Source organism: Theropithecus gelada, chromosome 7b (genome assembly GCF_003255815.1).
Source record: "Theropithecus gelada isolate Dixy chromosome 7b, Tgel_1.0, whole genome shotgun sequence".
NCBI classification, from domain to species: Eukaryota; Metazoa; Chordata; class Mammalia; order Primates; family Cercopithecidae; genus Theropithecus; species Theropithecus gelada.
In genome coordinates this window covers 64,331,020-64,354,360 of record NC_037675.1, presented here as the reverse complement: position 1 = coordinate 64,354,360, position 23,341 = coordinate 64,331,020, and the positions used below count along the sequence as shown (strand labels likewise).

General features: G+C 35.7%; 1 protein-coding gene across 2 annotated transcripts in view; it reads left to right on the top strand.

The window, feature by feature from the left end:
• Positions 1–23,341, top strand: part of KCNH5 (potassium voltage-gated channel subfamily H member 5) — a 347,163-nt gene that overhangs the window by 21,111 nt on the left and 302,711 nt on the right. For both annotated transcript variants that reach the window (XM_025392372.1, XM_025392374.1), the window contains exons 2-4: positions 7,613–7,736; positions 18,040–18,146; positions 22,561–22,689. In XM_025392372.1, coding sequence (XP_025248157.1) covers positions 7,613–7,736; positions 18,040–18,146; positions 22,561–22,689 — 360 coding nt within the window. The remainder of the gene's footprint in view (positions 1–7,612; positions 7,737–18,039; positions 18,147–22,560; positions 22,690–23,341) is intronic.

Here is a 23,341-nt window from a genome sequence, read left to right as displayed (position 1 = left end):
AGTTGTAATGTCTCCTCTTTGATTTCTGATTTTTTAGTCTTCTCTCTCTTTTCGTAGTATAGCTAAAGGTTTGTCAATTTTGTTTATCTTTTCAAAAAACCAACTTGTAGTTTCACTGACCTTTTAAAATTGCTTTTCTAGTCTCTATTTCATTTGTTTCTGCTCAAATCTTTATTATTTCCTTCCTTCCACTAACTTTGGGCTTAGTTTGTTCTTTTTCTAGTGTACTGAGATATAACATTAGTTTGATTATTTGGTGTCTTCTTTTCTCACGTAGGCCCTTGTTGCTATAAACTTCCCTCTTAAAACTGTTTTTCTTGCATCCCTTAAGTTTTGGTATGTTGTGGTTCCGTTTTCATTTGTCTCAAGATATATACATATATATATATAATTTTTTTTTTTTTTTTTTGAGATGGAGTCTCACTCTGTTGCCCAGGCTGGAGTGCGGTGGCATGATCTCGGTTCACTGCAACATCTACCTCCCGAGTTCAAGTGATTCTCCTGCCGCAGCCTCCTGAGTAGCTGGGATTACAGGTGCCCACCACCACGCCCAGCTAAGTTTTGTATTTTTAGTAGAGACAGGATTTTACCATATTGGATAGGCTCGTCTTGAACTCCTGACCTCGTGATCTGCCTGCCTCAGCTCCCCAAAGTGTTGGGATGACAGGCATGAGCCACTGTGCCTGGCCTGTCTCAAGATATTTTTAAAGTTCCCTTTCAAATTTCTTCCTTGATCTATTGGTTCCTTAGGAGTATATTGTTCAATTTTCACATATTTGTAAATTTTCTAAAATTCTTCATATTATTAATTTGTAGCATTATAACATTATGGTCAGAAAAGATACTTTATATGATTTTAATTTTCTTAAATTTGTTAAGACCTACTTTGTGGCCTAAGAGTTGATCTATCCTGCAGAACATTCTGTGTTGAGAACTTCAACTTTCTGTACTTTAGAAGAATATGTATTTTATTTTCTTTGGGTGGAATGTTTATATATGTATCTGTCAGGTCCATTTGGTTTAAAGTGTAGTTCAAGTCCAATGTCTCATTATTGATTTTCTGTTGGGATGATTATATTGAAACTCCTGTATGCAGAGTAGGCATATAATTAATAATCCTGAGGAATATGTGATTCATATGAAAACACAAGATTAGCATATATGGAATATTTAGAAAGGCATTACTTAATAAATTTTATGATATCAATTGTATAAAAAGAGAACCCTGCAAAAATGTATTAGTTCATTTGCTTATTCATATAATCAACCATTAAATTAGCATTTACTATGTGTCAGGCACTGTGCTAGGCAATGAGAGATCAAATGTGAGCAAAAACCTACATGGGCTCTATCCCTATAGAGCTTATAATCCAACAGGCAGATATACATTAATTTTTTTTTTTTTTAATTTTGAGATGTAGTTTTGCTCTGTTGCCCAGGCTGGAGTGCAGTGGCATGATCTTGGCTCATTGTATAACCTCCACCTCCCATGTTCCAGCTATTCTCCTGCCTCAGCCTCCTGGGTAGCTGGGACTACAGGAGTGCGCCGTTATGCCCAGCTAATTTTGTATTTTTAGTAGAGATGGGGTGTCACCATGTTGGCCAGACTGATCTCAATCTCCTGACCTCATGATCCACCTGCCTCAGGCTCCCAAAGTGCTGGGATTACAGACGTGAGTCACCGCGCCCTGCCAGATATACATTAATTAAGTCAAGACACAAATGGATATAAAACTGCCATTGTGATAATGGCTGTGAGGGAGAGGTGCATCATGTCAAAAAATTATATAACACGGATATGCCCTCATCAGAGGTCAGGGAAAGATTCCCTGAGGTCATGTCAATTGAATTAGGATCTAAATAAATGTAGGTGACAACAAGGTGAGGAGGGAAAAGGAATGGTATTTAGGCAGAGACGATGGCAAGTAAAAAGTCCTTATGGTGGGAGAGAACTTGGCTTTTATAAGAATATAAGAAAAGTCAATGAGGCTATTGTAGGCGAGTATTGTAGGCAAGGGTCAGAGTGATGAGAACTAAGGTTAGGCAGACTTTGAAGTCATTGTGGGCCATGGAAAGGATTTGGGTGTTCTGAGAGCCAAAAGAAGGATGTTAAAGGAGGGAGGAAACACGATACGATTTTAATTTTAAAAAAATCTTGTTTGGCTTCAGTATAAAAAAATCCACTGAAGGAATCCCACAGAGGTTCTGAGTAAATCAGTTAGACAGTTACCTGAGTAGTCTAGGGGAGAGATGATAGAAGGTTAGAGTTGGGTGATGATCATGGAGATGAAGAGAACTAGAGAGATTTGAAAGAGCTTTAGGAAGTAAAAGTAATGCGATTGGTAATGAATTAGATATGAGGGTAATGGGATAAATGGTGATTGATGGCTCCCAGATTACTGGCTGATAAGGTTGTATGGATGGTGGACCTATTCTCTAAGACAGAAAACAGTGGGAAAGCACCTAATTTGAAGGAGCAAAAAGTCATGATCATGTTATACTGAAGCACATTTAAGATAACTAAGAAGAGAGGTCAAGTTTGGATGTCAAGATCGAGAGTTTATAGAAGAGGTTTGGTTTGGAGATATTCAATCATGAGTTACTGAATCTATGGACATAGGTAAGTGTATAAAAGTAAAGAAAGGAGAGGACTTAGGCACTAATGTATACTTATTGGTAAAGAATTGTGAGCCTGCAAAAAAAATAGAGGGATGTTCAGAGAAAGAAGTGAATATTGTTCTGTGAAAACCAAGCATTGAGAGACTTTTAAGAGGGGAATGGTTACCAACGCTTTTGAATTGTTATGAAATGAGTGAAAAGTGTCCTGTGGGCTTGGCGATAGGGAGAGGTTATTGGTGACTTGGCTGTCTTGGTGGAGTGGTGAGGGAAGAAGCTAAATAGGAGTGAGTTCAGTGAACAGTAGCTGAGGAGATGGAGCCAGTGAGAATAGACAACTTGTATGGAAAGTTTGTCCTGTGAATGGTTGGAGACAGATATGGTGGCTGCCAGAGGAGATGTAGACTGAGTGGTATTCAGTGAACGTGGCATAGAAAACGTAGAGTTGAGATGATTCTGAAATGTTTTGATGGGCAAAGAGATGTTGGAAAAGTATTTCAATTGAATAGTGGGCAGCATGAATGAGCAGATTTTCAGAACATAATGAAGAGACTGACCTAACTGCAGTAGTATAGACTTCAGGAATAATGGGAAACATGTTTGTACAGGTAGGGAAGGTGAGGCTGAATTTCAGAGGGCTTTGTTAGCCTTGGAAAGGATTTGAGATTTGATTATATAAACAGTTGGGATTGTTGATCTGGATGAAGAATGATAGGATATAGGAAGGGTTTCAGGGAGACAATTTAGCATTCGCCTAAACACCAGACTGAACATTGGGATGAGTCAAGGCAGGGATACCATGTAACTGTATGGCCTGCCACAGTTATCTAGTCATGAAGTGGACAGCTTATGGATTAGAGAGGGTAAACTGGCTTGGGCTAAGGGGAGAAAGAAAACAATATTTGATGGTCATATTAAAAATATTTATAGTTGATACTATAAATAAAAGAAAACATCATTTATTTATAGAGGAATTTATACTTTCTGAAGTACTTTTGCAGAAATTAGTTCATTTTGATCTCTAACTGCCCTAGGTACCACAGAAATGTAGTATTACCATCCTCATAACTAAGGTTAAGCTCAAGTATCATTGTTTTCCTAAAACTTCTGATTCTCTGGTCAGATGGAATTATCCATTGCCCTCTTTGTGTGTTTTTAAATTTTTTATGCAGCAAAATGCACAGATCTTAACTATATAGTTGAATGAATTTTGACAATTGTATACACCTGTGTAACATATACCTCTATCAAGATAGAGAACAATTACATTTGCCAGAAAGTTCTTTTTCTCTTTTCTGTCACTTCCTCCACCATTCCCTTTAGAAATCATTGTTCGGGTCCCTAGCATCATATAATGTTAGTTTTTCCTACATTTAAGCTTCATATTAATGAGATCAAACAGTATACCTACTTTAGTGGCTTGTTTCTTTTATAATGTTTTTGAGGTCATATTGTTGCATGTATCAGAAGTTTGTTCCATTTTAGAGCTGAGTAGTATTCCTTGTGTAAATATGGCACAATTTCTAATCCATTCTCTTCTTAATAGCCATTTGCATTGTTTCCAATTTTTGGCTACTATGAATAAACCTGATGTGAACATTTTCCTACAAGTCTTTTTGTAAACATATGGTTTCATTTCACTTGCATAAATACCTTAAAGTGAAATTTCTGGGTCATAGATACATATTTAACTTTACAAGAAACTGTTTTCCAAAGTGATCATACCGTTTTGCATTGTTGCTAGCAGTTTGTAAAGAGCACCAGTTGTTCTTGATTCTCATCAACAATGTTGTATTGTTAGTCTTTAAAACTACTCTAGTAATTGAGCAGCAGTATATGATAGTGCTTTCAGTTCGTGTTTCCTGATGCCTGTTGATTGTAAGCATCTTATTCTTGTGCTCATTGGCTGTTGTTATCTTTTTGGTGTGTGAAATGTCTGTTTAAGTTACTTGCTCATTTTGATACTTGGGTTGTTTGTTCTTTTGTAGGAATATTTTGTATTTTCTGGATTAGAGTTCTTACTCAGGTATCTGTAACATAAATATTTTCTCCCAGGCTGTAGGTTTCCACTTAATTTTCTTGAGAATGCCCTTGAATGAGTAGTTGACAGTAACGTTGATGATGCCTAATTTATCAACATTTTCTTTTATGGTGATTGCTGTATGAGGCTTATATAAGAAATTTTTGTCTTCCTCATGATTGCAAAGATTTCCTTCTATGTTTTCTTCTAGAAGGCTTATAATTTTCCCTTTTATATTTAGATCTATGACCCACTTCAAATTATTTTTGTGTGTGAGGTAGGGGTCATGTTTCAATTTTTGCTCATATGGATATCCAGTTGTTTCAATAAAATTCGTTGAAAAAGACTTTACCTATTCAGTTGTCTTAGCATCTTTGCAAAAAAGCCATTGACATTGTATGTGAGGGCCTATTTCTGAACTCATTTTGTTTTATTGGTCTATTTGTCTGTCCTTACTCCATTTCTATATCATCTTAATTACTATAGTTGTACATTTCTCTAACTTTGTTCTGGTTTTTCATATTTTATTTTTAACTACTTTAATTTGCATTTTCACAAACTTTTATAATTTTTCAATTTTCTCAAAAAAGTCTGTTGTCATTTTCATTGTGATTGTATTGAATCTATAGATCAATTTGCAGAAAATAGGACACTTTTTGATGTGGAACAAAAGAGCAAGAAATGTATTACTACTGTAGCTTGTTTATGTTTATCTCTCTTGTGGTTTACTGAGTTGCTAGTTTTCATTCTATTTGGAAAAATTTTGTCTATCATATTGTCCGATAACATGTGTGCCCTCTCTCTTTTTTTTTTGTTGACTCAACTACATATATTTTAGATTGCTTGATATTGTCCCACAGACCATCTCTTCAATCTTTTTCTCTTTTACTTCAATTTCCAATAGCTTGTATCGATGTGTTTTCAAATTGTTCTTTCTTTCTTAGTGTCCAATCTGCTGTTAAACCAATCCAATAAATTATTAATTGCAGAGATTGCATTATTTCTATGTTTACCTATTGACTTCTCTTTCTACTGCCTACTTTTTTCCATAGTAATTGTAGGGTTTTCCATTTCTTGCCTGTCTAATAATTTTTTATTGTTTTTGGGACATTATATCAATTCATTGTAGAGATTTGGGATTTCATTATTTTCCTCTGAGAAGAGTTACTTTTTTTTTTAATCAGGCAGTTAAATTACTGATGGATCACCTTGATCATGAAGAGACTTGATTTTAAGATTATTTTTTGTGTTTTGGTCTACTTTTTACATTTTTTATTTCAGTCCCAGGGCACATCCATTCATCCTATGACTTGTTTCTTACTCCTAATGCATGGCCTGCTGTGTTAAGATGGAAGGCTTGAGGTGTTTTTCAAGCTTCTCTAGCTTGATGGGACTTGAACTCTGAAATTCATCTGCTAGCTTTGGGGAGCTGGTGAAATTTCTATCCATCTCTTTAGCCCTTTACCATTGCTGTCTGCTGGATTCCTTATTGTCTCACCCTATAGCCTACCCAGTTTAGGCCACAAGAAGGATTTGAGGTATATTATACAGAGGTTTATCACTCTATCAATTAAAAGATTTCCCCAACTCCAAGTTCTCTGCCAGCCCCAAATTGTGACCGTTGACTCCTTATACTTGTAAGACACTTCTGCTTGAGCTCTTTCACACTATGAACTTTCCAAACTGGCAAGTGCTCTCAGGGGAGTAGACAGTTAAATGACTATCTCAGCTAATATAGCCTCTCTTTTTCAAGGGTTTATTTTTTCCAGTTTCTACCTACTTTCGGTTGTTTCCTAGTGGCTTCAAACAGATTTTGTTTTTCATGTTTTGTCCCATGCTTCTTTATTTAGTATCTATTCTGACAGTTGTATTTTGTTGTTATGTATTTGTTTTCAACAAATACTTTTATTGAGAGCAAAGGGTACGTTTTACTAATCTTTATTTTATCCCACTGTTTGACCCAGAGCAGTGACTTTTATACAGCAGCTACTTAGTAAATGTTGAATTGCATTATTATTTTTATGAAGACCAAGTATGAATGAGGATTTAAAGTCTTCTACTAAAAAGTTGTTATGTTTTTAGTAAACTACCCTGAGTATGAGTTCAAAAGAAATTTTCTTAGGTAAAATTTTGACGCATAGTATTGCTTTAAATGTTTTTACTTTTAAATTATTTATATTAAAAATAAGTGTTCATTTATATATTTTAATATTATTTTAACTTTAATTCCTTTTAACGTTGACATATAACATGTGGTTTACAAAACTGCTAGAGTTTCTGCCTAATATGATTGGATTTTCAGTCATTTTATATTAATTTATACAAAAGCAAACCTACTTTTCTGTGTAAAATAGAACAAAGATATCTCTGTTATTTAGAATACTGGTAGTTTCTAAATTATCTGTATTATGTGGTTGAAAATATCTTTGAATGATTTTAATTTAAAGGAAGACTTTTAAATTCTATTTTAAATTAGACTTTTCAAGATCAGTCTAATGGACAAAAAATTTGTTCCATCATGCCAGCAATATATTAATATAATTTTTGAAGGGGTCATCCAATTTTCTTTTATTATCAACTTCAGTATTCTCAATTTGTAGGGAAGTGACTGTAGCCCTAATCTTAATAAATTAACCAATTTTTAGGTGTAATTTATAGTCATTAACATTATTTAATACTAACTATACTTTTATTTCATAGCTTAGGGTATATACTTTAATGCAAAGAAATATTATAAACTGGTTTCTTTCAAATGGAATTTTTAGTTTGTATATAAATTCAGTATTTATTGCAGGTCTTATATGATGATCATGCAAAGCTGGTTATGTCAATTTCAAGAACAGATTATATTATTTGTACAATTACAAACCATAGTTTTATGTGTCCATCTTTATGAGTTTGCCTTTTTGATTACTTGAAATAAGTGAATTGTTGAATGAAGCTAAATAACCTCCTTTTTTCTCCTTTCTTTTTCAGAATCAAGTTTCTTACTGGGAAATGCCCAGATTGTGGATTGGCCTGTAGTTTATAGTAATGACGGTTTTTGTAAACTCTCTGGATATCATCGAGCTGACGTCATGCAGAAAAGCAGCACCTGCAGGTAACAGAATAGCTAAGTAATCTTTTCTGAAATTTAACACAAATCTGAATGTAATTAAAAGGCTTAAGCTTACTTGGACTCCCATATACAAACTATAGAGTTAAAAATTATATTAGAATATTAGGGAGACTAAATCATCACTGGAAATATACAGCTTAAGAGCCGTTGGTGAGAACTTTTGCCAAAAGGAAGAGTTTTATATATCTGTGAGTTAATCAATTCATTCAATAAATATTTTTTGATCACCTACCATGAGCCCGGAATAGTCTAGATGCTGAATTATCACAGGAATGTCTTGTATCAGGGAACAACTTGTGGCATGTGATCTACAGCATCTCTGGAGCAACTAAATTGTCTTGAACAAAACAGAGTAAACACCACCTGGCCAAGTTAAGCATGGTCCATGAGAATGTAAAGAACATAAAATAAAGCTCTTACATCCTGTGTAAGCCACATGTACTTGGTAATGGTACATTGTTTGACTCAGGTACAGCAGAATCTGACATTTATATTATTATAATGGTTCTTTTAAAAAATATGCCATTTCTGTGAGCTTAAAGAGAATATTAAGAAAAAAGGGGATCAGAAAAAAGAAAAGGAAACTATATATAAGGAACTAATTTAGAACCCAAAACTTTTCACAATATTTCAGTAAGGCCAGATGGGATGTTTTTTCCATGAGTTAATTTTTCTTTAAAGCTCTCATTTAACTAAGCACTGAACCAAGTTATTTTAGAACTACAAGGGATCTGATTTTTTTTTTCTAGGCCAAATCCTCTGTTTTTCAGATGAGAAAACTGAGGTAGAGCCATGTTAAGGGACTTGCCTAGAGAAATAGTGATTTATTTTTTCTACTCATTTATGCTGAGAAGCATGATATATATATATGTGTGTGTATATATGTATGTATATATATGTATAATAGTTATATACATATACAGTTGACCCTGGAACAACACTAGTTTGAACAGTGTGGGTCACTTATAGGTTAATTTTTTCAACCAAATGTGATCAGAAATGTAGTATTAGAGAAATACAGATCAAAAATACAATATTCAAGGGGATGTGAAACCCTTGTGTACAGAGGGCTGACTTTTTATATATGTGGGTTCCGCAGGGCTAACTGCAGGACTTAAGTGTGCACGGATTTTGATATACGCAGTGATCCTGGAACCCATCCCCTGTGTATGACTTTCTCCCTCTCTATATAACTGTGTATTTATCTGTGAATTAATCAATTCATTCAATAAATATTTTTTGATCACCTACCATCTACCATGAGCCAAGAATAGTCTAGGTGCTGAGTAATCAGAGGAACATGTATATCTGTATATATACATACAGACAGAGAGAGAAAGGGAGAGAGAGAGAATCATCCTTGGTATACAGAAGGGATTGGTTGATGACTCTCTCTTTCCCTCTCTAGATATCCTTCATCATCATGAAAGATAGATATTTTATATTATACCATTGAATTTAAACCTGACTGCACATAGCAATCACTTAAATAGGTTTTGCGAAACAGATTCCTACCCCGCTTAAACCTACTGAATTAGAATCAGTAGGTGATTCTGAAGTGGGTGGGTCAAGCAGGGAGTCAGTATTTTTAACCAACAGCTTAGATGATTCTGGTGCTTATCCAGGCTTGAGAAATAATCTGCTCAAACATTCTCTTCCTTAATCTATGCTCCTCTAGCCACCCTCATTTTTGCCTCTACTAAAGGCATTCTCATATTCAGTCTTCATTCCCAGGTGTGGAAATTGGTAAATGGGAGTGATGAAAATCTGTGGCTTCTGGTTGAGAGGATCCCTTTGCTAGCACTGATATCATTGGTCCGAGTTAAGCATTGCTCCTCTCCTATCCCCCAGAAGGCAGTTTAAGTTAGAAAAAGCTGAGTTTCATGGTAGACCTTATCCTGTGGAACAGGTCCCTAGAGAGTTCCAGGAAACGCAGATATACTCACACTCCCATTTCTTATTTTTGAACTGCTGACATCCCGTCTTCATGCCAGGTTTGTCTCAGATCTCATCTTCTACCTGAAGGTATTTATGATTCCCTAAACAAGACAGGTTTTTCCCTTCTCTGATTCCTCATAGTTTCTTGTGTATATTTCTGTTGGCATCATCATCTGCCCTTAAACTAACTCGCCTTATCCCTTGGGTTTTTATTCTTATTGCTTTATTGCTTTTGTTGCCATTTTTGAGAAGTACTGCTCTTCATATCTGGATCTATTTTAAGTCCTGCTCTCATCCCTTCTTGTGTCCCATGTATCTGCCCTATCCCTGGCCTATTTTCTTTGCCAAGTACAATTTTTCCTACAAAGGATTCATGAAGAAAATAACTGCTGGTATGTTATATTAGCTCTTTGCTCCTATGAAAGAACTGCCTTTCTTCTCCTAATACAAGTACCACAAGTACCAGATTGTAAGTGCCTTAAGAGTAGGGACTCCATCTTGCTCACTTTTCTATGTACAACAGGACACAAGACAGTGTCTTGTATTTATTGAATTAGATGGCTTGTTTTGCAATAAACCCTTACCTAGGTCTCACATGCTCTGAATTGCATACTGTTATTTCTTGTATTTCATCCTGTGTTATGACATGAGGTGGGAGAGTTTTGGATTATACCATGCTTTTTAACTGCATAAAAAAGTATTTGAGTCTTTCCCCAAATTGTCTTTACTTATCAGAGACAGTGTTTTCAAATGATCGTGTTCTTAATGTAAACAATTATTACTTACTTGCATAAAATGCCAGGTATGTTTTGTTAACCTAAAAATTGTAACCAGTTTAATGCCCTCACAGAACAATGAAGACTAGTATCTGATATATGAACAAATATCTGACCTTTATCAGTTTTTCTTGGAAGCATGATTTATTTTAATGTGCTCTTCTGTTAAACTTCCTTATTCTCTTTTAAAATTAAACTATATCCATTTTATGTTTGCTGTAGCATTATTTAGAAGACTGAAGACCTGGAAGTAATCAAAATATCCAGTAGTAAAGTTTATCTACATCATATGTTGTATATACTGGAAGGACAGTGACACTGGAAAAAACTAACAACATATTATCAAGTAGAAAAAAGCCTAAAACAAAACAACAAACCCAAAACCACCCCCCAAGCAGTTTATAAAACAGTGTTTGCATCATGACTCACATTCTTTTACATATAGCTTTTTTCCCATTTCTTGAATAAATCCAGAAAAGCCTTTAAATGTGAGACACAAAATAACAGAGAGAGAAAAGAAGAAAATTATATGCACATTTAGAAACACAGGGTTGATGGCTAAAAGTTATTATAGTATGTAGAATTACTGACTTATAAGTGAATATGGAGGTAAGTGTTTGACACTGAGAATATCCTTGTAAATAATTTTAAAAATTTTGCTTATCATAATAAGTTTTTAGACAGACGTAAGAGAATAAGAAGCTACAAAGCGGTGAGCTTCATTTTATATGGGAAAATACAACCTTTGACACTATATATCTCAGAAAAAAGAATCATTTTTATATACAACTTGCATTAGATGAATTAAAGTCTATAGGATTAAAGTGACAACTAGGTAAATTATTACATGCCATAGTTTTAAATGTTCAAAAGTGAATTGTTTTATGGTAAAATAGAAAACACATTAATTTGTGTTTTTATAATATCAAGAGGCTAATATTTCTTTCTTCTGTTTTATCTTTTTTCTTCTTTGTCCTTCTCAACCCCTCCCATGCTAGACCAGACACACAGAATCAAATTAAACATAGTCCTCAGTTTGTCACAATATTATCATTTTGCTCTCTTAAGCAAGGTCTCTCTTTATTTTATTTCATTTTTTTCCTTTTATTTCTTTTCCCTTTCATCCCATCCCCCTTCTTCCTTTTAAGATTATTCATTCTAGAGTGTGTTTATTGTATACCTGTCTAATCTGTCTTCTGCTTGTTTATTAAATATGTATATTCTGGAAATGATATTGCTTTGCATATGTTGGTTTTTAAGATCTATTTAATTCCTACCACACTGTAGTATTTATGGTTTCTTACTCTTTTCATTCACCATTATGTTTTTAGACTTCTTTGTGTCATCATATGATGATCTGTTCATCATGTCTGATTGTTGTCTAATGTTCTAGTGTCTTCACAGCCTTCGTTCTATTTATACATTCTATTAGTCCTGGAATCTAACTTTGACACTTTGCTACCTCAAACAATTTGGAAATAAGCATCCTCCTACACATCTTCTTGTGGCCCTGTGTGAGAAGTTTTCTTTCTCTATCCCCAGAAATGGGATTGCTGGATAATAGAATATATGCAGAGTTTGTAAATTAATTGCTATGAGATTGTTGCCCAGAGTAACCTTCTGTTTCCATTCTCAGCAGCCATTAGTGAGGGTTCTAGTTTTCCTACATCTTTGCTATGTCATAATAGTACTGAAATTCCTATTTGAAAATATCTGATGTGTGTTAGGTATTGTCTCATTTTTGTTTTAGCTAAAATTATGACACTATAACACTTTCGGATCCCTGGGAATTTCAAACGTTGTCCATTTTACTGTGGACATTGCATTTTCCACACCTTTGGACTGTTTTCCTGTTTACTGGAGGACATGAAAAGTATTACACGTTTAAAAGAGGTTATAGACTTTGGGAAAATGACATTTAAAAGCATGTGATCTGATCTCATGACCTGTAGAAGCTCTGACATTTGGGATATGCTGTCATAGATTAGGTAGGAACCACTTTAGCATTCTACTTCTAATTAACCTGAAACTTTTAAGAGCCTATTCTGCTGTCGTTTTTGGTTTTTGCTTTGGATAGAGGGGTGAGAAGAACAATCAGGTAGTTTAGGTAGGCAGGATTGAGGGGTAGATAGATGCTCTCAAATGCATTTTTTTGAAAGGCCATTTACAATCTCTTATCCAACCCCATCAAGTTAGACAATGAGTCAGAGATATTAGAAACACTTTATTGGATAGATCTCACAGCAGTTTTATGAACACAGGATTATCTCAGCAGCTACCAAGAGCATGTGACAGATGATGGATGCCAGTCAGTCTGGCTCCATTTGGCTTCTCACGGTGAAACTGATGAAAAGTGTTGAAGGGCAGAGGTGCCTTGGTGATATCAGTCTCCAAAGGTTAGAGATATACTATGCTATCCCTGTTTTTCCTTAATTACATGTCATGGATCAACCATTTATTTTTTCCAGTGAAATCCTTTGAACACCATATAAATCAATGGGTTGTGAAACCTTTTGGTTATGAGCCTCTGTATAAAGGAATGTCTTTGATTTATTCCAAAATTACTTCTTTCAGATTTTGAAAACCGTATTTTTTTTTTTTTTTTTGAGACAGAGTTTCTCTCTTTTTACCCAGGCTAGAGTACAATGGTGCGATCTTGGCTCACTGCAACCTCCACCTCCTGCGTTCAAGTGATTCTCTTGCCTCAGCCTCCCAAGTCGATGGGGTTACAGGTGCCCACCACCATGCCTGGCTAATTTTGTATTTTAATGGAGATGGGGTTTCACCTGGCCAGGCTGGTCTCGAACTCCTGACCTCAGGTGATCCGCCTGCCTCGGCCTCCCAAAGTGCTGGGATTACAGGTGTGAGCCACTGCGCCTGGCTGAAAACTGTATTCTTATTTGTTTTTAATTTTTCCTGCTTAACTTCCCTTCTCTCAGGCTTTCTCTTTGACTGCAGATCTCAGTCCACCTCCCGTTAACTTTTCTGATTCTATGGTTGTGGCCAGTTCTGAGCTGGAGACCACATTTACCCACTGCGTTGTCTATCTGTGTTGCTTTTTTTTGATGAAGCATTTGCTAATCTGTGAACTACAGCCTGCAGATAATATTACCCTGTACTATGGTGACTGAATGTTTGTTGCATTTTAGTCTAGACACACTGTTGTACATTTAGCAGAGCAAGAGAAATTGGTGGAACTCATGATTAGGTTATGTTTTCTTCAGAGTTGTAAGGTTCTTTTCTCCTTTGGAAGTCTTTCAATCATTATAGCCATTGTTACTGCTAGGTACTATAATGAGGCTTGTTTGTGAGATTTTGATAGCAGAGCAAGGGATCCAAGAATAAATAAATCCTGCTACAAGCCCAAACCACCGGTTCTTCAAAGTTTTCTAGGTCAGATACACATGAAAGATAACTGCCAGATGCCTAGGCGAGCGGGTATGGCCTAGAACAGGCCTGAAGAAAACTTACTTCCTTATTCCCAAGATGAAACCAGTCAGTTGTGTGACAAGAAAAGTGGCCAGATTATACAGGAGCAGGTTCTGAGTGAGTGTTTGCTTCAACCTCATGGGCTTGTGAAGAAAGAAGATTCACAGAACCATGCACATCTCCCTTTAAGACACAGTGACCCTGCCTTTTGGAAAGCATGGTTCCTGGAGAATCCTGGAGAAGCTAGGGAGTGAGGCTGGGATTGGGAAGGGGCCTTCTAATCCCATCCATACATTCCAGTCATATTTCAGCCATTGTGTAACACGTTATAATTTTGTCACCCTTTGAGTTATATTATTATTGTCATCATTTTACTGATGAAGAAACTATGGGTCAGAGAGGATACAAGACTTGCCCATGAATTATCCAGTTTGTAAGTGGTCCTCCAAATGCAAAAGTCCTCTGTTATACCATGACTGCCCAATATTATAACAGAGATATAGATTGCTTCTGTGAATCCAATTTTGTTTGCCTTTCAATAAAGGAACAGTGCAGTAGTTCATTTATAATTACCAAGGAGGAGCTTGGCATCCTATGTAAGAGAGCAAGTGGAAGTTTTGTAATTTTAAAAATATTTCCATTACATATTCCTTGAGGATATTTAGTAGAAGATACGAAAACTATGTAAAATTATTATTTATGGTTTCTAAAGCCTGTTGATTACTATTTCTATAATTTGTGACCCCTCAAATTCCATTAACCATTCAAAGACTGCATTGAGCTTCACTCCTCCTGAGTCAGGCTTCAGGAACTGTGATAAAATATTTCAGCATTCACATGTGACAGAGTCAAGCAAATCAACAAATGTGCCGTACCCACAGAGAATGGGGAGTCATGGATTTATCAGTATGGCTTGGACAACTTTGGATGAAAATACTTTCAGAGATTGAATTAACCTCCAGAACACTTGCCTTGGGAGGATAGATAGTTAGTACATTTCCGACATTCTTTATACTCTGTTTTCAAATACCTCTTATTATTTAACTGCTACATTTCACCCCTTCAAATACATGTTCTGTCACTGGAAATATGCAGTATAATAAATGAAAAATCCGAGTGAACAATGTAAGAAATGAAAGATTATTTTTTAAAAACAGTATTCGGATTTTAATAATATAGGATTATTTTTCTTAAGTGCCTTTATTTTGTGATGTTAGCATTGGAAGGACTTAACTAATGGAGGTGTATTGTGAATTTTTAATAGCTTATTTAAAAATTACTTGTTTGTTTTTTTCTTCTCTTCAGAATTTTAGTTGCATCAGACCTGTGCTGCATTTTTTCTTAGTTGGTGTTATTAAACCAATCCCTCAAAGAGCTTCTTTGTTAAAATTTGAGTTGTAACTTACTTTTAAATCTTATTAGAGTTAATTTTTGATCATTTTTATCCTACTTGCTTGTTGTATTATAAATTCTTTCTTATTGTTTCTGTTGGCCCATTGTGAATATTATGTTTCAGTTTATTGAACCATAGACACCTGTTATTTAGTAGCAGTGTGAAATGGTTTTTCTTTAAGACTACAAACATTTACTTACTTTAATTGCCCTTATCTTGAATTTTAAAATGTTTCTGCTTTATTAAGATTCTTTAATTGAAAATAACAGTTAGTAAAAAACTGATTAAAAAAGTTCACTTGTCTATAAAAATATTATGTACAGTATTAATCTAATTTTTTTTTGGGAGAGGAGTTGCTTTATGTTCTTTAGCTGAATAATTTTAATTTAATTGTAATGCCTTCAAGAGATTTTTATAAAACTCACAAGAGCTGAAATTTCAGCTCTGACAGGAACAGTGGCTTTTCAATGCCAGCTTGCAGGTATGCTTTGAGGTTTCCTGTATGAGTCTAGATATAAGATATGGAATTAAGAGTCTGTCATTTTATTCTGAGATCTTTTTACTTATTTTGTTATTTTAATGACAAATAAAATTTTTCTTTTTAAATTAATATATTAAAAATGAAGGATTCAGATTTCTCAGTGCTTGGACAATCTGCCTTATCTACTTTCATTTCTTAGTTTCTAGAATTCTAGTTGCTTAGGTTGGTGTTATAGAAGGCGGGCTTGAGTTACCAGTAATTTCCAGTTGTAATGTGGTGCTACTATTGGGTCCTGTGTGTCATTACTGAATCTTGCTGATAAACTATGCCTTTTAGGTTATAAGTTTTATTAATTGATAATTTCAGGTGCAGATTTTCTGTGAAGATAATGAATCTGAACCTTCAGGGGCCCTCATTTGAGTGCATGTCTTTCGAGGCTCTGTTCTTAATCTTGTTTTATAATTTTGTATTCTTTTTCTTAAGGAGGGCTCCACAGATTTTATAGGCTTCAGCCTCCACCACCCTTTGGATCTGCCTCTGGTCAATATGTGAACTCTTTGAAAACTGAAAGAAAAGCAATAACAAAGATGAACATTTGATCTTTCAAAATCTTAGTTAAGGTATTCAGTAATGCCACATTTTCTTTCCTGGTGGAAGAAATGGTCTGGACAGTCATACCGATCAGCAGAACTGTGGATCTAAAACCAGATGTACAACTGATGATTTTGAAAGCATTGAGAATGGAGTTTTAGAGGCATGTAGTTATTGAGTGAGTTCTGTTATTTAGATAATCAGACTTTTGCCAAGGTTCTCTTAGAAAAATAGAGAATGTCAAACATTAGAAAGTTTTTGTGGAATATAGACATTCATTCCTTAATCTGTATTTTGTATGTTCCTCTAACAACTGTAATAATGTATGATTTTTTCAAGATGCCAGCTTTACTTCCCTCCCGCTAGCCACACTTGTACCTGTCTTAAGGAAATCCCCTGAAATGATGAGAATGTCAATGCACTATATGTATAATATGCAATCCTCACTTTATTATGATAGTATGGAAACATAACAAGGTATATGCAAGCTGAAACCACATAATAACGATCTTAATACTCAATAAAAATTATGATGGTTTTAGCATCTTTAAAAATGTTTGTCAAAACATTAAAAATTCTCTTATTGTTGGTTATCAATGAAGGGAGCTGAATATAATAGTAAAACTCATATTTATGTAGTATACTGTGATTTTGAACATTAGAAACATTGAGAATGGGGGAAGTGTTTTATTTATTCTTAAAAAACTTATCACAAGTCATTTGAACAATACTTGCCTTTTCAAAATGTAACTTTCTGTATAAAGGCAGCATCTTTTCTATCTCCTCGAAAATTGTCACCCTCCTTTCTAAGTTAGAATTAATTTCAAATATTTTATTCTTCCACTTTTACTATTGTGAGCAACGTACTAGAGCTCCTTTAATGAGGAGCTTTTGTTTGTTTCTTTGTTTTTGAACTGGTGTCACCTCCTCTGGGAGACCTTCATCCTTTTTGTTACAACCACTTTCCTCATTTATATTGATGAGTTCACCTTCACTAAGTCCTTTTGGCTGCATAGCTAGAGTCTCCCAAATGGCAGCAGTATCGACATTTCCATGGTCACCTATTTTTCTTATAACTTCATTTATGTTCAGTTTGAATTCCACTTCCAACATTATTATTTGTCATTTCTTTGGTGGACTTTAATTTTTGTTGGCTACTTACTGCTTTTGATTATCCATTTTTGTAAAATGTCACGTAGGTTTATCACTGAGAGACAAGGAGGCAATATGACTACATGCTTTTCTGTCTGTGTGTGAACTGAATAACAGCTGTGCTGTTACCAATACTGACAGAATTTGAAAGAAGTGATGTGATCAGTGACTGGTTGTGAAGGTGCATCTGTTATTTTCTAGTGATTTGTAGACTGAAGATCAAGCAGCAAAGCTTGCACTTTGTGCAATTACTCGGTTAACATACTGTGGTAACTGAAATTTGAACTGTGTTGTGGAACTGGTGTAATTTAACTAAACCATAGTGACTGAAATCTGTGCATACAGGAACTGTGTGAAGCAAGAACTGTCTCTCATGATTTAAATATTTTAGTTCATTGTGGAGGAGCAACATTATGTTTTGTAACCACATTTGACTATTTAATCAAAGACAACTATATGATTTTTGTAGCGTTTGAAAGGCAACACAAAAGTGAAATCAATTGTTTCTTTCCCCCCCCCCCCCAGTTTTATGTATGGGGAATTGACTGACAAGAAGACCATTGAGAAAGTAAGGCAAACTTTTGACAACTACGAGTCAAACTGCTTTGAAGTTCTTCTGTACAAGAAAAACAGTAGGTATCTCAATTATTAATAAGATGTGCCAACTCTTTATTAATATTATGTTTGGTAAGTCATAGTGGAGCTAAAATGTAGAAAGCATGTAAAACTTCTATTGCTTCTTTTCTTGGCAGGGGCAGAAGTTGCTGGTGAAATTAGATAATAAAATTAATAAATAATTCTACCTATGGAAAGCAACCTTTTGAGGAATGGAAGAAAAATGAGATACATCCTAAATATGACTTTTGTATCAGGAGCACAATATTTTGTAATTAATACTTATAATAAAGATCCTATAATTATGTGGCAACAACTAAAATTGACAGATACATGTATTAATTTCTTCTTATGGTTAAAGAAAATGGTAATTGCTAACACTGGATATGTGGAATTACCTTTCAACACAAACACAGGCAATGTGAATATGCGGTAGCTACTTGAGGGGAATCTCTACCAATACAGCCTTTTGCCAGTCTGAGACTCTTTTGTGAGAAAGCCTAGTAGAAAGTAGTCATTGTTCTCAGAACAGATCATTCACATTTGGTAAATGTGTATTGATTGTTGGGAACTTTCTCTGGCATGAGATTTGTATGTGGTAAGGTATTATATAATGACATAATATCTCATGATGTAGACTTTCCATCAGAGTTTGGAGGGAAAAAACCACCCAACAAAAACCAAGTGTACTCAACAACTCAGTCCCCTTTCTAAATTCACTTTATTTGCGTGGTTACTTACTTTTATCTTTTTGCTGTTTCCACAAATTTTTCTTTCTTTCTTTTTTGAAATGAACAGTCACTTCATAAGATGAGTCAATTTATTTATTGTTAATAGCAAATGATAGCAAAGTCCATTATTATCTTTGATGGAAATTGATGGTTACTAAATTCTTCCGAAGTCTGGAAAACATTCTCGCTTCAACAGGCAATGTCTGTTCCATGTTCAGTGCCTGTTGGATCTTGTGGAGCATAATTTATCCTGTCCATTTACTTGAAACATTTTTTATCTGTGGAATATTTGGAATTAAAATTCGATTTCTCTTTTTATTAGTAGACTAATAAAGGAATAACAGTGTTAGGCATTGCCTCAAAGTAGTGCACTTGATAATGGAAACATTTGTGTTTAGTAATTTTACTTAAGGAATGGCTTATCTTATCTTTCATTTTACATCAAGGCCAAAGAGATATTTCAGTTTGAAGTCATAGCTAAATGTCAGCTAGCTTGTCACCTAGAAAACAAGCCCTTCTGAATGGTCAGCTCTGTCCTCTGCAAGAGAAAAGGCAGGCTGTAGGTGCTTTCTGGGTCTTTTTTGCCAGGTCTAAATACATATTGATAATTTGTAGGAGACCTGTATACCAAAAAACCCTTCATTTTCATATGGTTTGTTAACTCTTCAATAATTTAGATATGTACTCCAAATTTAGCAAATAATGTAAGAATATTCCCTATAACTAAGGTCATTCACTCTCTGACATTTAAACAAAAATAAACAAACATCTGCCTGACTTTAAAGCCCCAAAGACAAGTCCATAGTTTCTGAGTTTCTCAAAAAATATCTTAGTGAAGCCTAGGTGGCATAGCAAGACCCTGCGTCTTCGAAAAAAGAAAAGCTGGGCATGAAGGCACATGCCTGTAGTCCCAGCTACTCACGGGAGGCTGAGGCAGGTAGATCGCTTGGGCTCAGGAGTCCGAGGTTGCAGTGAGCTATGATCGTGCTACTGTATTCCAGCCTGGGTGACAGAGCAAGACCCTGTAGTAACAACCACCACAACAAAATATCTTTGTGGAATTTGTGTTTGTTTACTTTAAATCATGTTAGTAATTACTTGAATTTTACATTTCCAGAAGTCCTTCCAAGGTAGTTTAGATATTTTGCCTTGTGTTAATGGATTGAAATTATTATCTGACCATTGTTCAGGCCTATCTGGTTCTTTCCAGATAACTCTCTATGCAGATAAGTTCCTGCTTATAGCCAATAGGATATATACCCCATAGCATTGTAAATTAAAACTCATGCCTGCTTTCTGTGTGCTATCTACATTGGGTTTTGTTTTTGTTTTCCTCTTTAGTGAAGGATAGGTGTTATCCATGTATTATAATGGAGGTTTGCTATATAATTGCAGCTTTTAAAAAAGCTGAAAGGTTTTGAATATCAACTGAGAAAAATATGTTTTTGTGATTTTTAAAAAAATGTTACGTAGAAAAATTCACATCTGTAGAAAACTGTTTTGGGGATGGCTACATGCCAAGTTCTCCCAATACTTCCTTTAAGTAATTAGGTTAAACATCATTTTGCAAATGGGGGAATTGAGGCATCTGATTGAATATGCATCACCATTGAAATTTTAGTTTGCAGCCTCTGTTCTGTAGGTCCGGTGCTCTGATTAGCAGGGGGCTGTTTCTACTGTGGGGAAAGAAGATAGCTCTGAGCTTAAAATAGCTCTTTCTGTGTACTCAAAGGCAGAATTGACAGCTGAGGCTCCTCCAAGTCATCAATGCTGAAACTCTGCACTGAGATTCGGCGGCAGCAGGTTCCTCTGCTTAACCCTCCCAGACTCCCCAGCCCTCTGAACCCCAAATCCAGAATATGAAGGATCTATCACCAGATACTTGGCAGATACTGAGCCTACTTGGGGTAGTATGACCCTGTGGCTTGGAAAGTTGAAAAACAATTACCTTCATATCTAAAGCAGTTTTAAAGAGAGCCCAGACTCTGCCAGAATTTGAAAAGTTGCAGTTTTCACAGGAGGGTATGAAATCTAACATCATCTCTTTCTGTTCGGATTTCTAACAGACCTTGGAAAATGACTTCTTTTTTTAGTGCCCTTTTCTCTTTGTTTATGACCCTTCTGCCTCAAGCTCACTGTGTTGGAATAGCCATAGGCTATTCCAACTAACGTCTGTATCCACTAACGTCTGGGCCTGGTGATTTGTAAAACTGTGCACATCACTCACAGTTCCTGGACATGCTGTGTAAAATACGAAAACAGAAAAAAATGAACAAGCCTCTAGGGGAGATGATGTGATTATTTTTGAGGTCTGTGTCTTATTCTACCACATTTTGGAAAGGGCCACGTCCTTCCATAGGCCCCCTGGGGTTGCAAAAAACCTGATTGTCACAGCTGAATAGTCCCATAGAAATCTCCTTTCTCTAATTCTCTGACTTCTTGAGCTTGGTAGTTATCTCATCTTGTCTAAATGAAAAATTGCCCTTTGTGGTGACATTAGGTGACTTTTTAATTTTTTATTTTTTTAGGCTATGGGAATAGAAGTGCTTCTTATTCAGTTCTCAATGGAAGCTAGTAAAAGGCTAGGGTCTTACCTACAGACAATTAATAGCTGCATGTTTCACTCCCTAAATCCTAAACCTTATAAAAACCTTTTTGTCTTAAAATAGAATATTTGGAGGGGCTTTACTACACTGTGGCTTGAAGAAAATATGATGAGAAAAATGTCTCTTTGATTGTAATGTAAATGTGTCTCTTTGATTGTAATGGAACCTTCCTTCAGTGTTTTATCACCTAACAGATAATCACACTTTGAAGGCATTTATTGTGCCTTCACATATTTATATTTGTTATATGCCAGTTCCTGATTTGTCCAAATTGTAAGCCTTGAATACTTTGATACCCTCTGCCCTAGAGGACAGAGTCTGCAGTAGCCATCCTTTGAAGAATGTGTTGATAGAGTCCAGCTTCATGCTCTTTGAGTGAGCGAGGTAGGAAGCAGTGGCTTGAAAGGATGCCTGGGGATCTCAAAGGCTGGGGACATGTCTTTTTTTTCCTTCAGGCTGCCTTAACAGTTTCAAGTAGAGCTCTGTGTACATCAGGCATCAAGTTTTGCTGACATCCTCTCTCTCTGATGTGGGGATGCAGTCAAAGCCATAGAGCTATCATATAAGTCTATCTGACTGATGAGAGAGCCTTGGGATAGAAACAGTATTTTAGATGTTCCTCTAAGAGGAATGCTTATTAGAGGATCAGGTATGGCTGTTGCAGTTAATTGGGAACACTTGTCAAAGTGACAAGACGAGAGAAGCAGGTATGAGTGATCACAATTGGTAAGACTCTCAGAAGAAAGTTGGTGAGAGTAGCAGTGGTAGGGGGACCCAGACCTACAGGTGATGCTGGGGTTGCTTAAGTAGCAAGACGGCCTTTGTGTTCCTGCGCTGTGAAATGACAGCCTGTGCTTTACTTTAGAATTTGGATATTTTGGCTTGAATACTGTGTGTATTAAATTTGAATAATTGGTAGTTGATACAAAATTAAAGGTTTATTGACTATTTGTAGTGATTAATATGCTATTGTTTTGGTGTTGATTCCTGGCCTAGCTGTTGGCAGCTGAAGGAAGAAAGAAGCCAGAAGACCAAAACATTGCTGTGGCCATGCCACACTCTAATGTCCTTTCCCCAACTTCTCTCTGTTACAGGAACCCCTGTTTGGTTTTATATGCAAATTGCACCAATAAGAAATGAACATGAAAAGGTGGTCTTGTTCCTGTGTACTTTCAAGGATATTACGTTGTTCAAACAGCCAATAGAGGATGATTCAACAAAAGGTAATTTTCAAAAGAATTACTACATTGGAAAATTAGGCTGTTGCTAAGAGATCTTATTATTTTACCTCCACTCGTTGAACTGGAAAGCAAAATTCTACTGTGAGGCCTTTCTTTTGCTTCATTGCTTGGAATCTGTTGTATTCAATCATATTGTCGCAATAGAAATAGCATGGCTATCCAAAGTTGACATATAGATGGGTTAACTTGTAGCATGAGTAAGAAATTTTATAGAGCATTTTTGTTGTTGTTGTTGTTTTTTAGTCAAAGTCTCACTCTGTTGCTTGGGCCAGAGTGCAGTGATATTATCTCTGTAATTTCTGTCTCCCAGGCTCAAGTGATCCCCCTACCTCAGCCCCCTGAGTACCTGGGACTACAGGAGTGCACCACCATATCTGGCTAATTTTTCCATTTTTTGTAGAGTCAGGGTGTCGCTGTGTTGCCAAGGCTGGTTTCAAACTCTTGGGCTCAAGTTATCTGCCCACCTTGGCCTCCCAAAGTGCTGGGATTACAGGCGTGAGCTATGCACCTGGCTGAGCATTGTTAATTTTGAATCAATATAATTGGAATTTCAACACCACATACCATGGTGAGCTTTAGAACCCAAATGCAAGAATTGGTGAAATGGTTTGAGTGAAATCTAACTAGAGCTCAG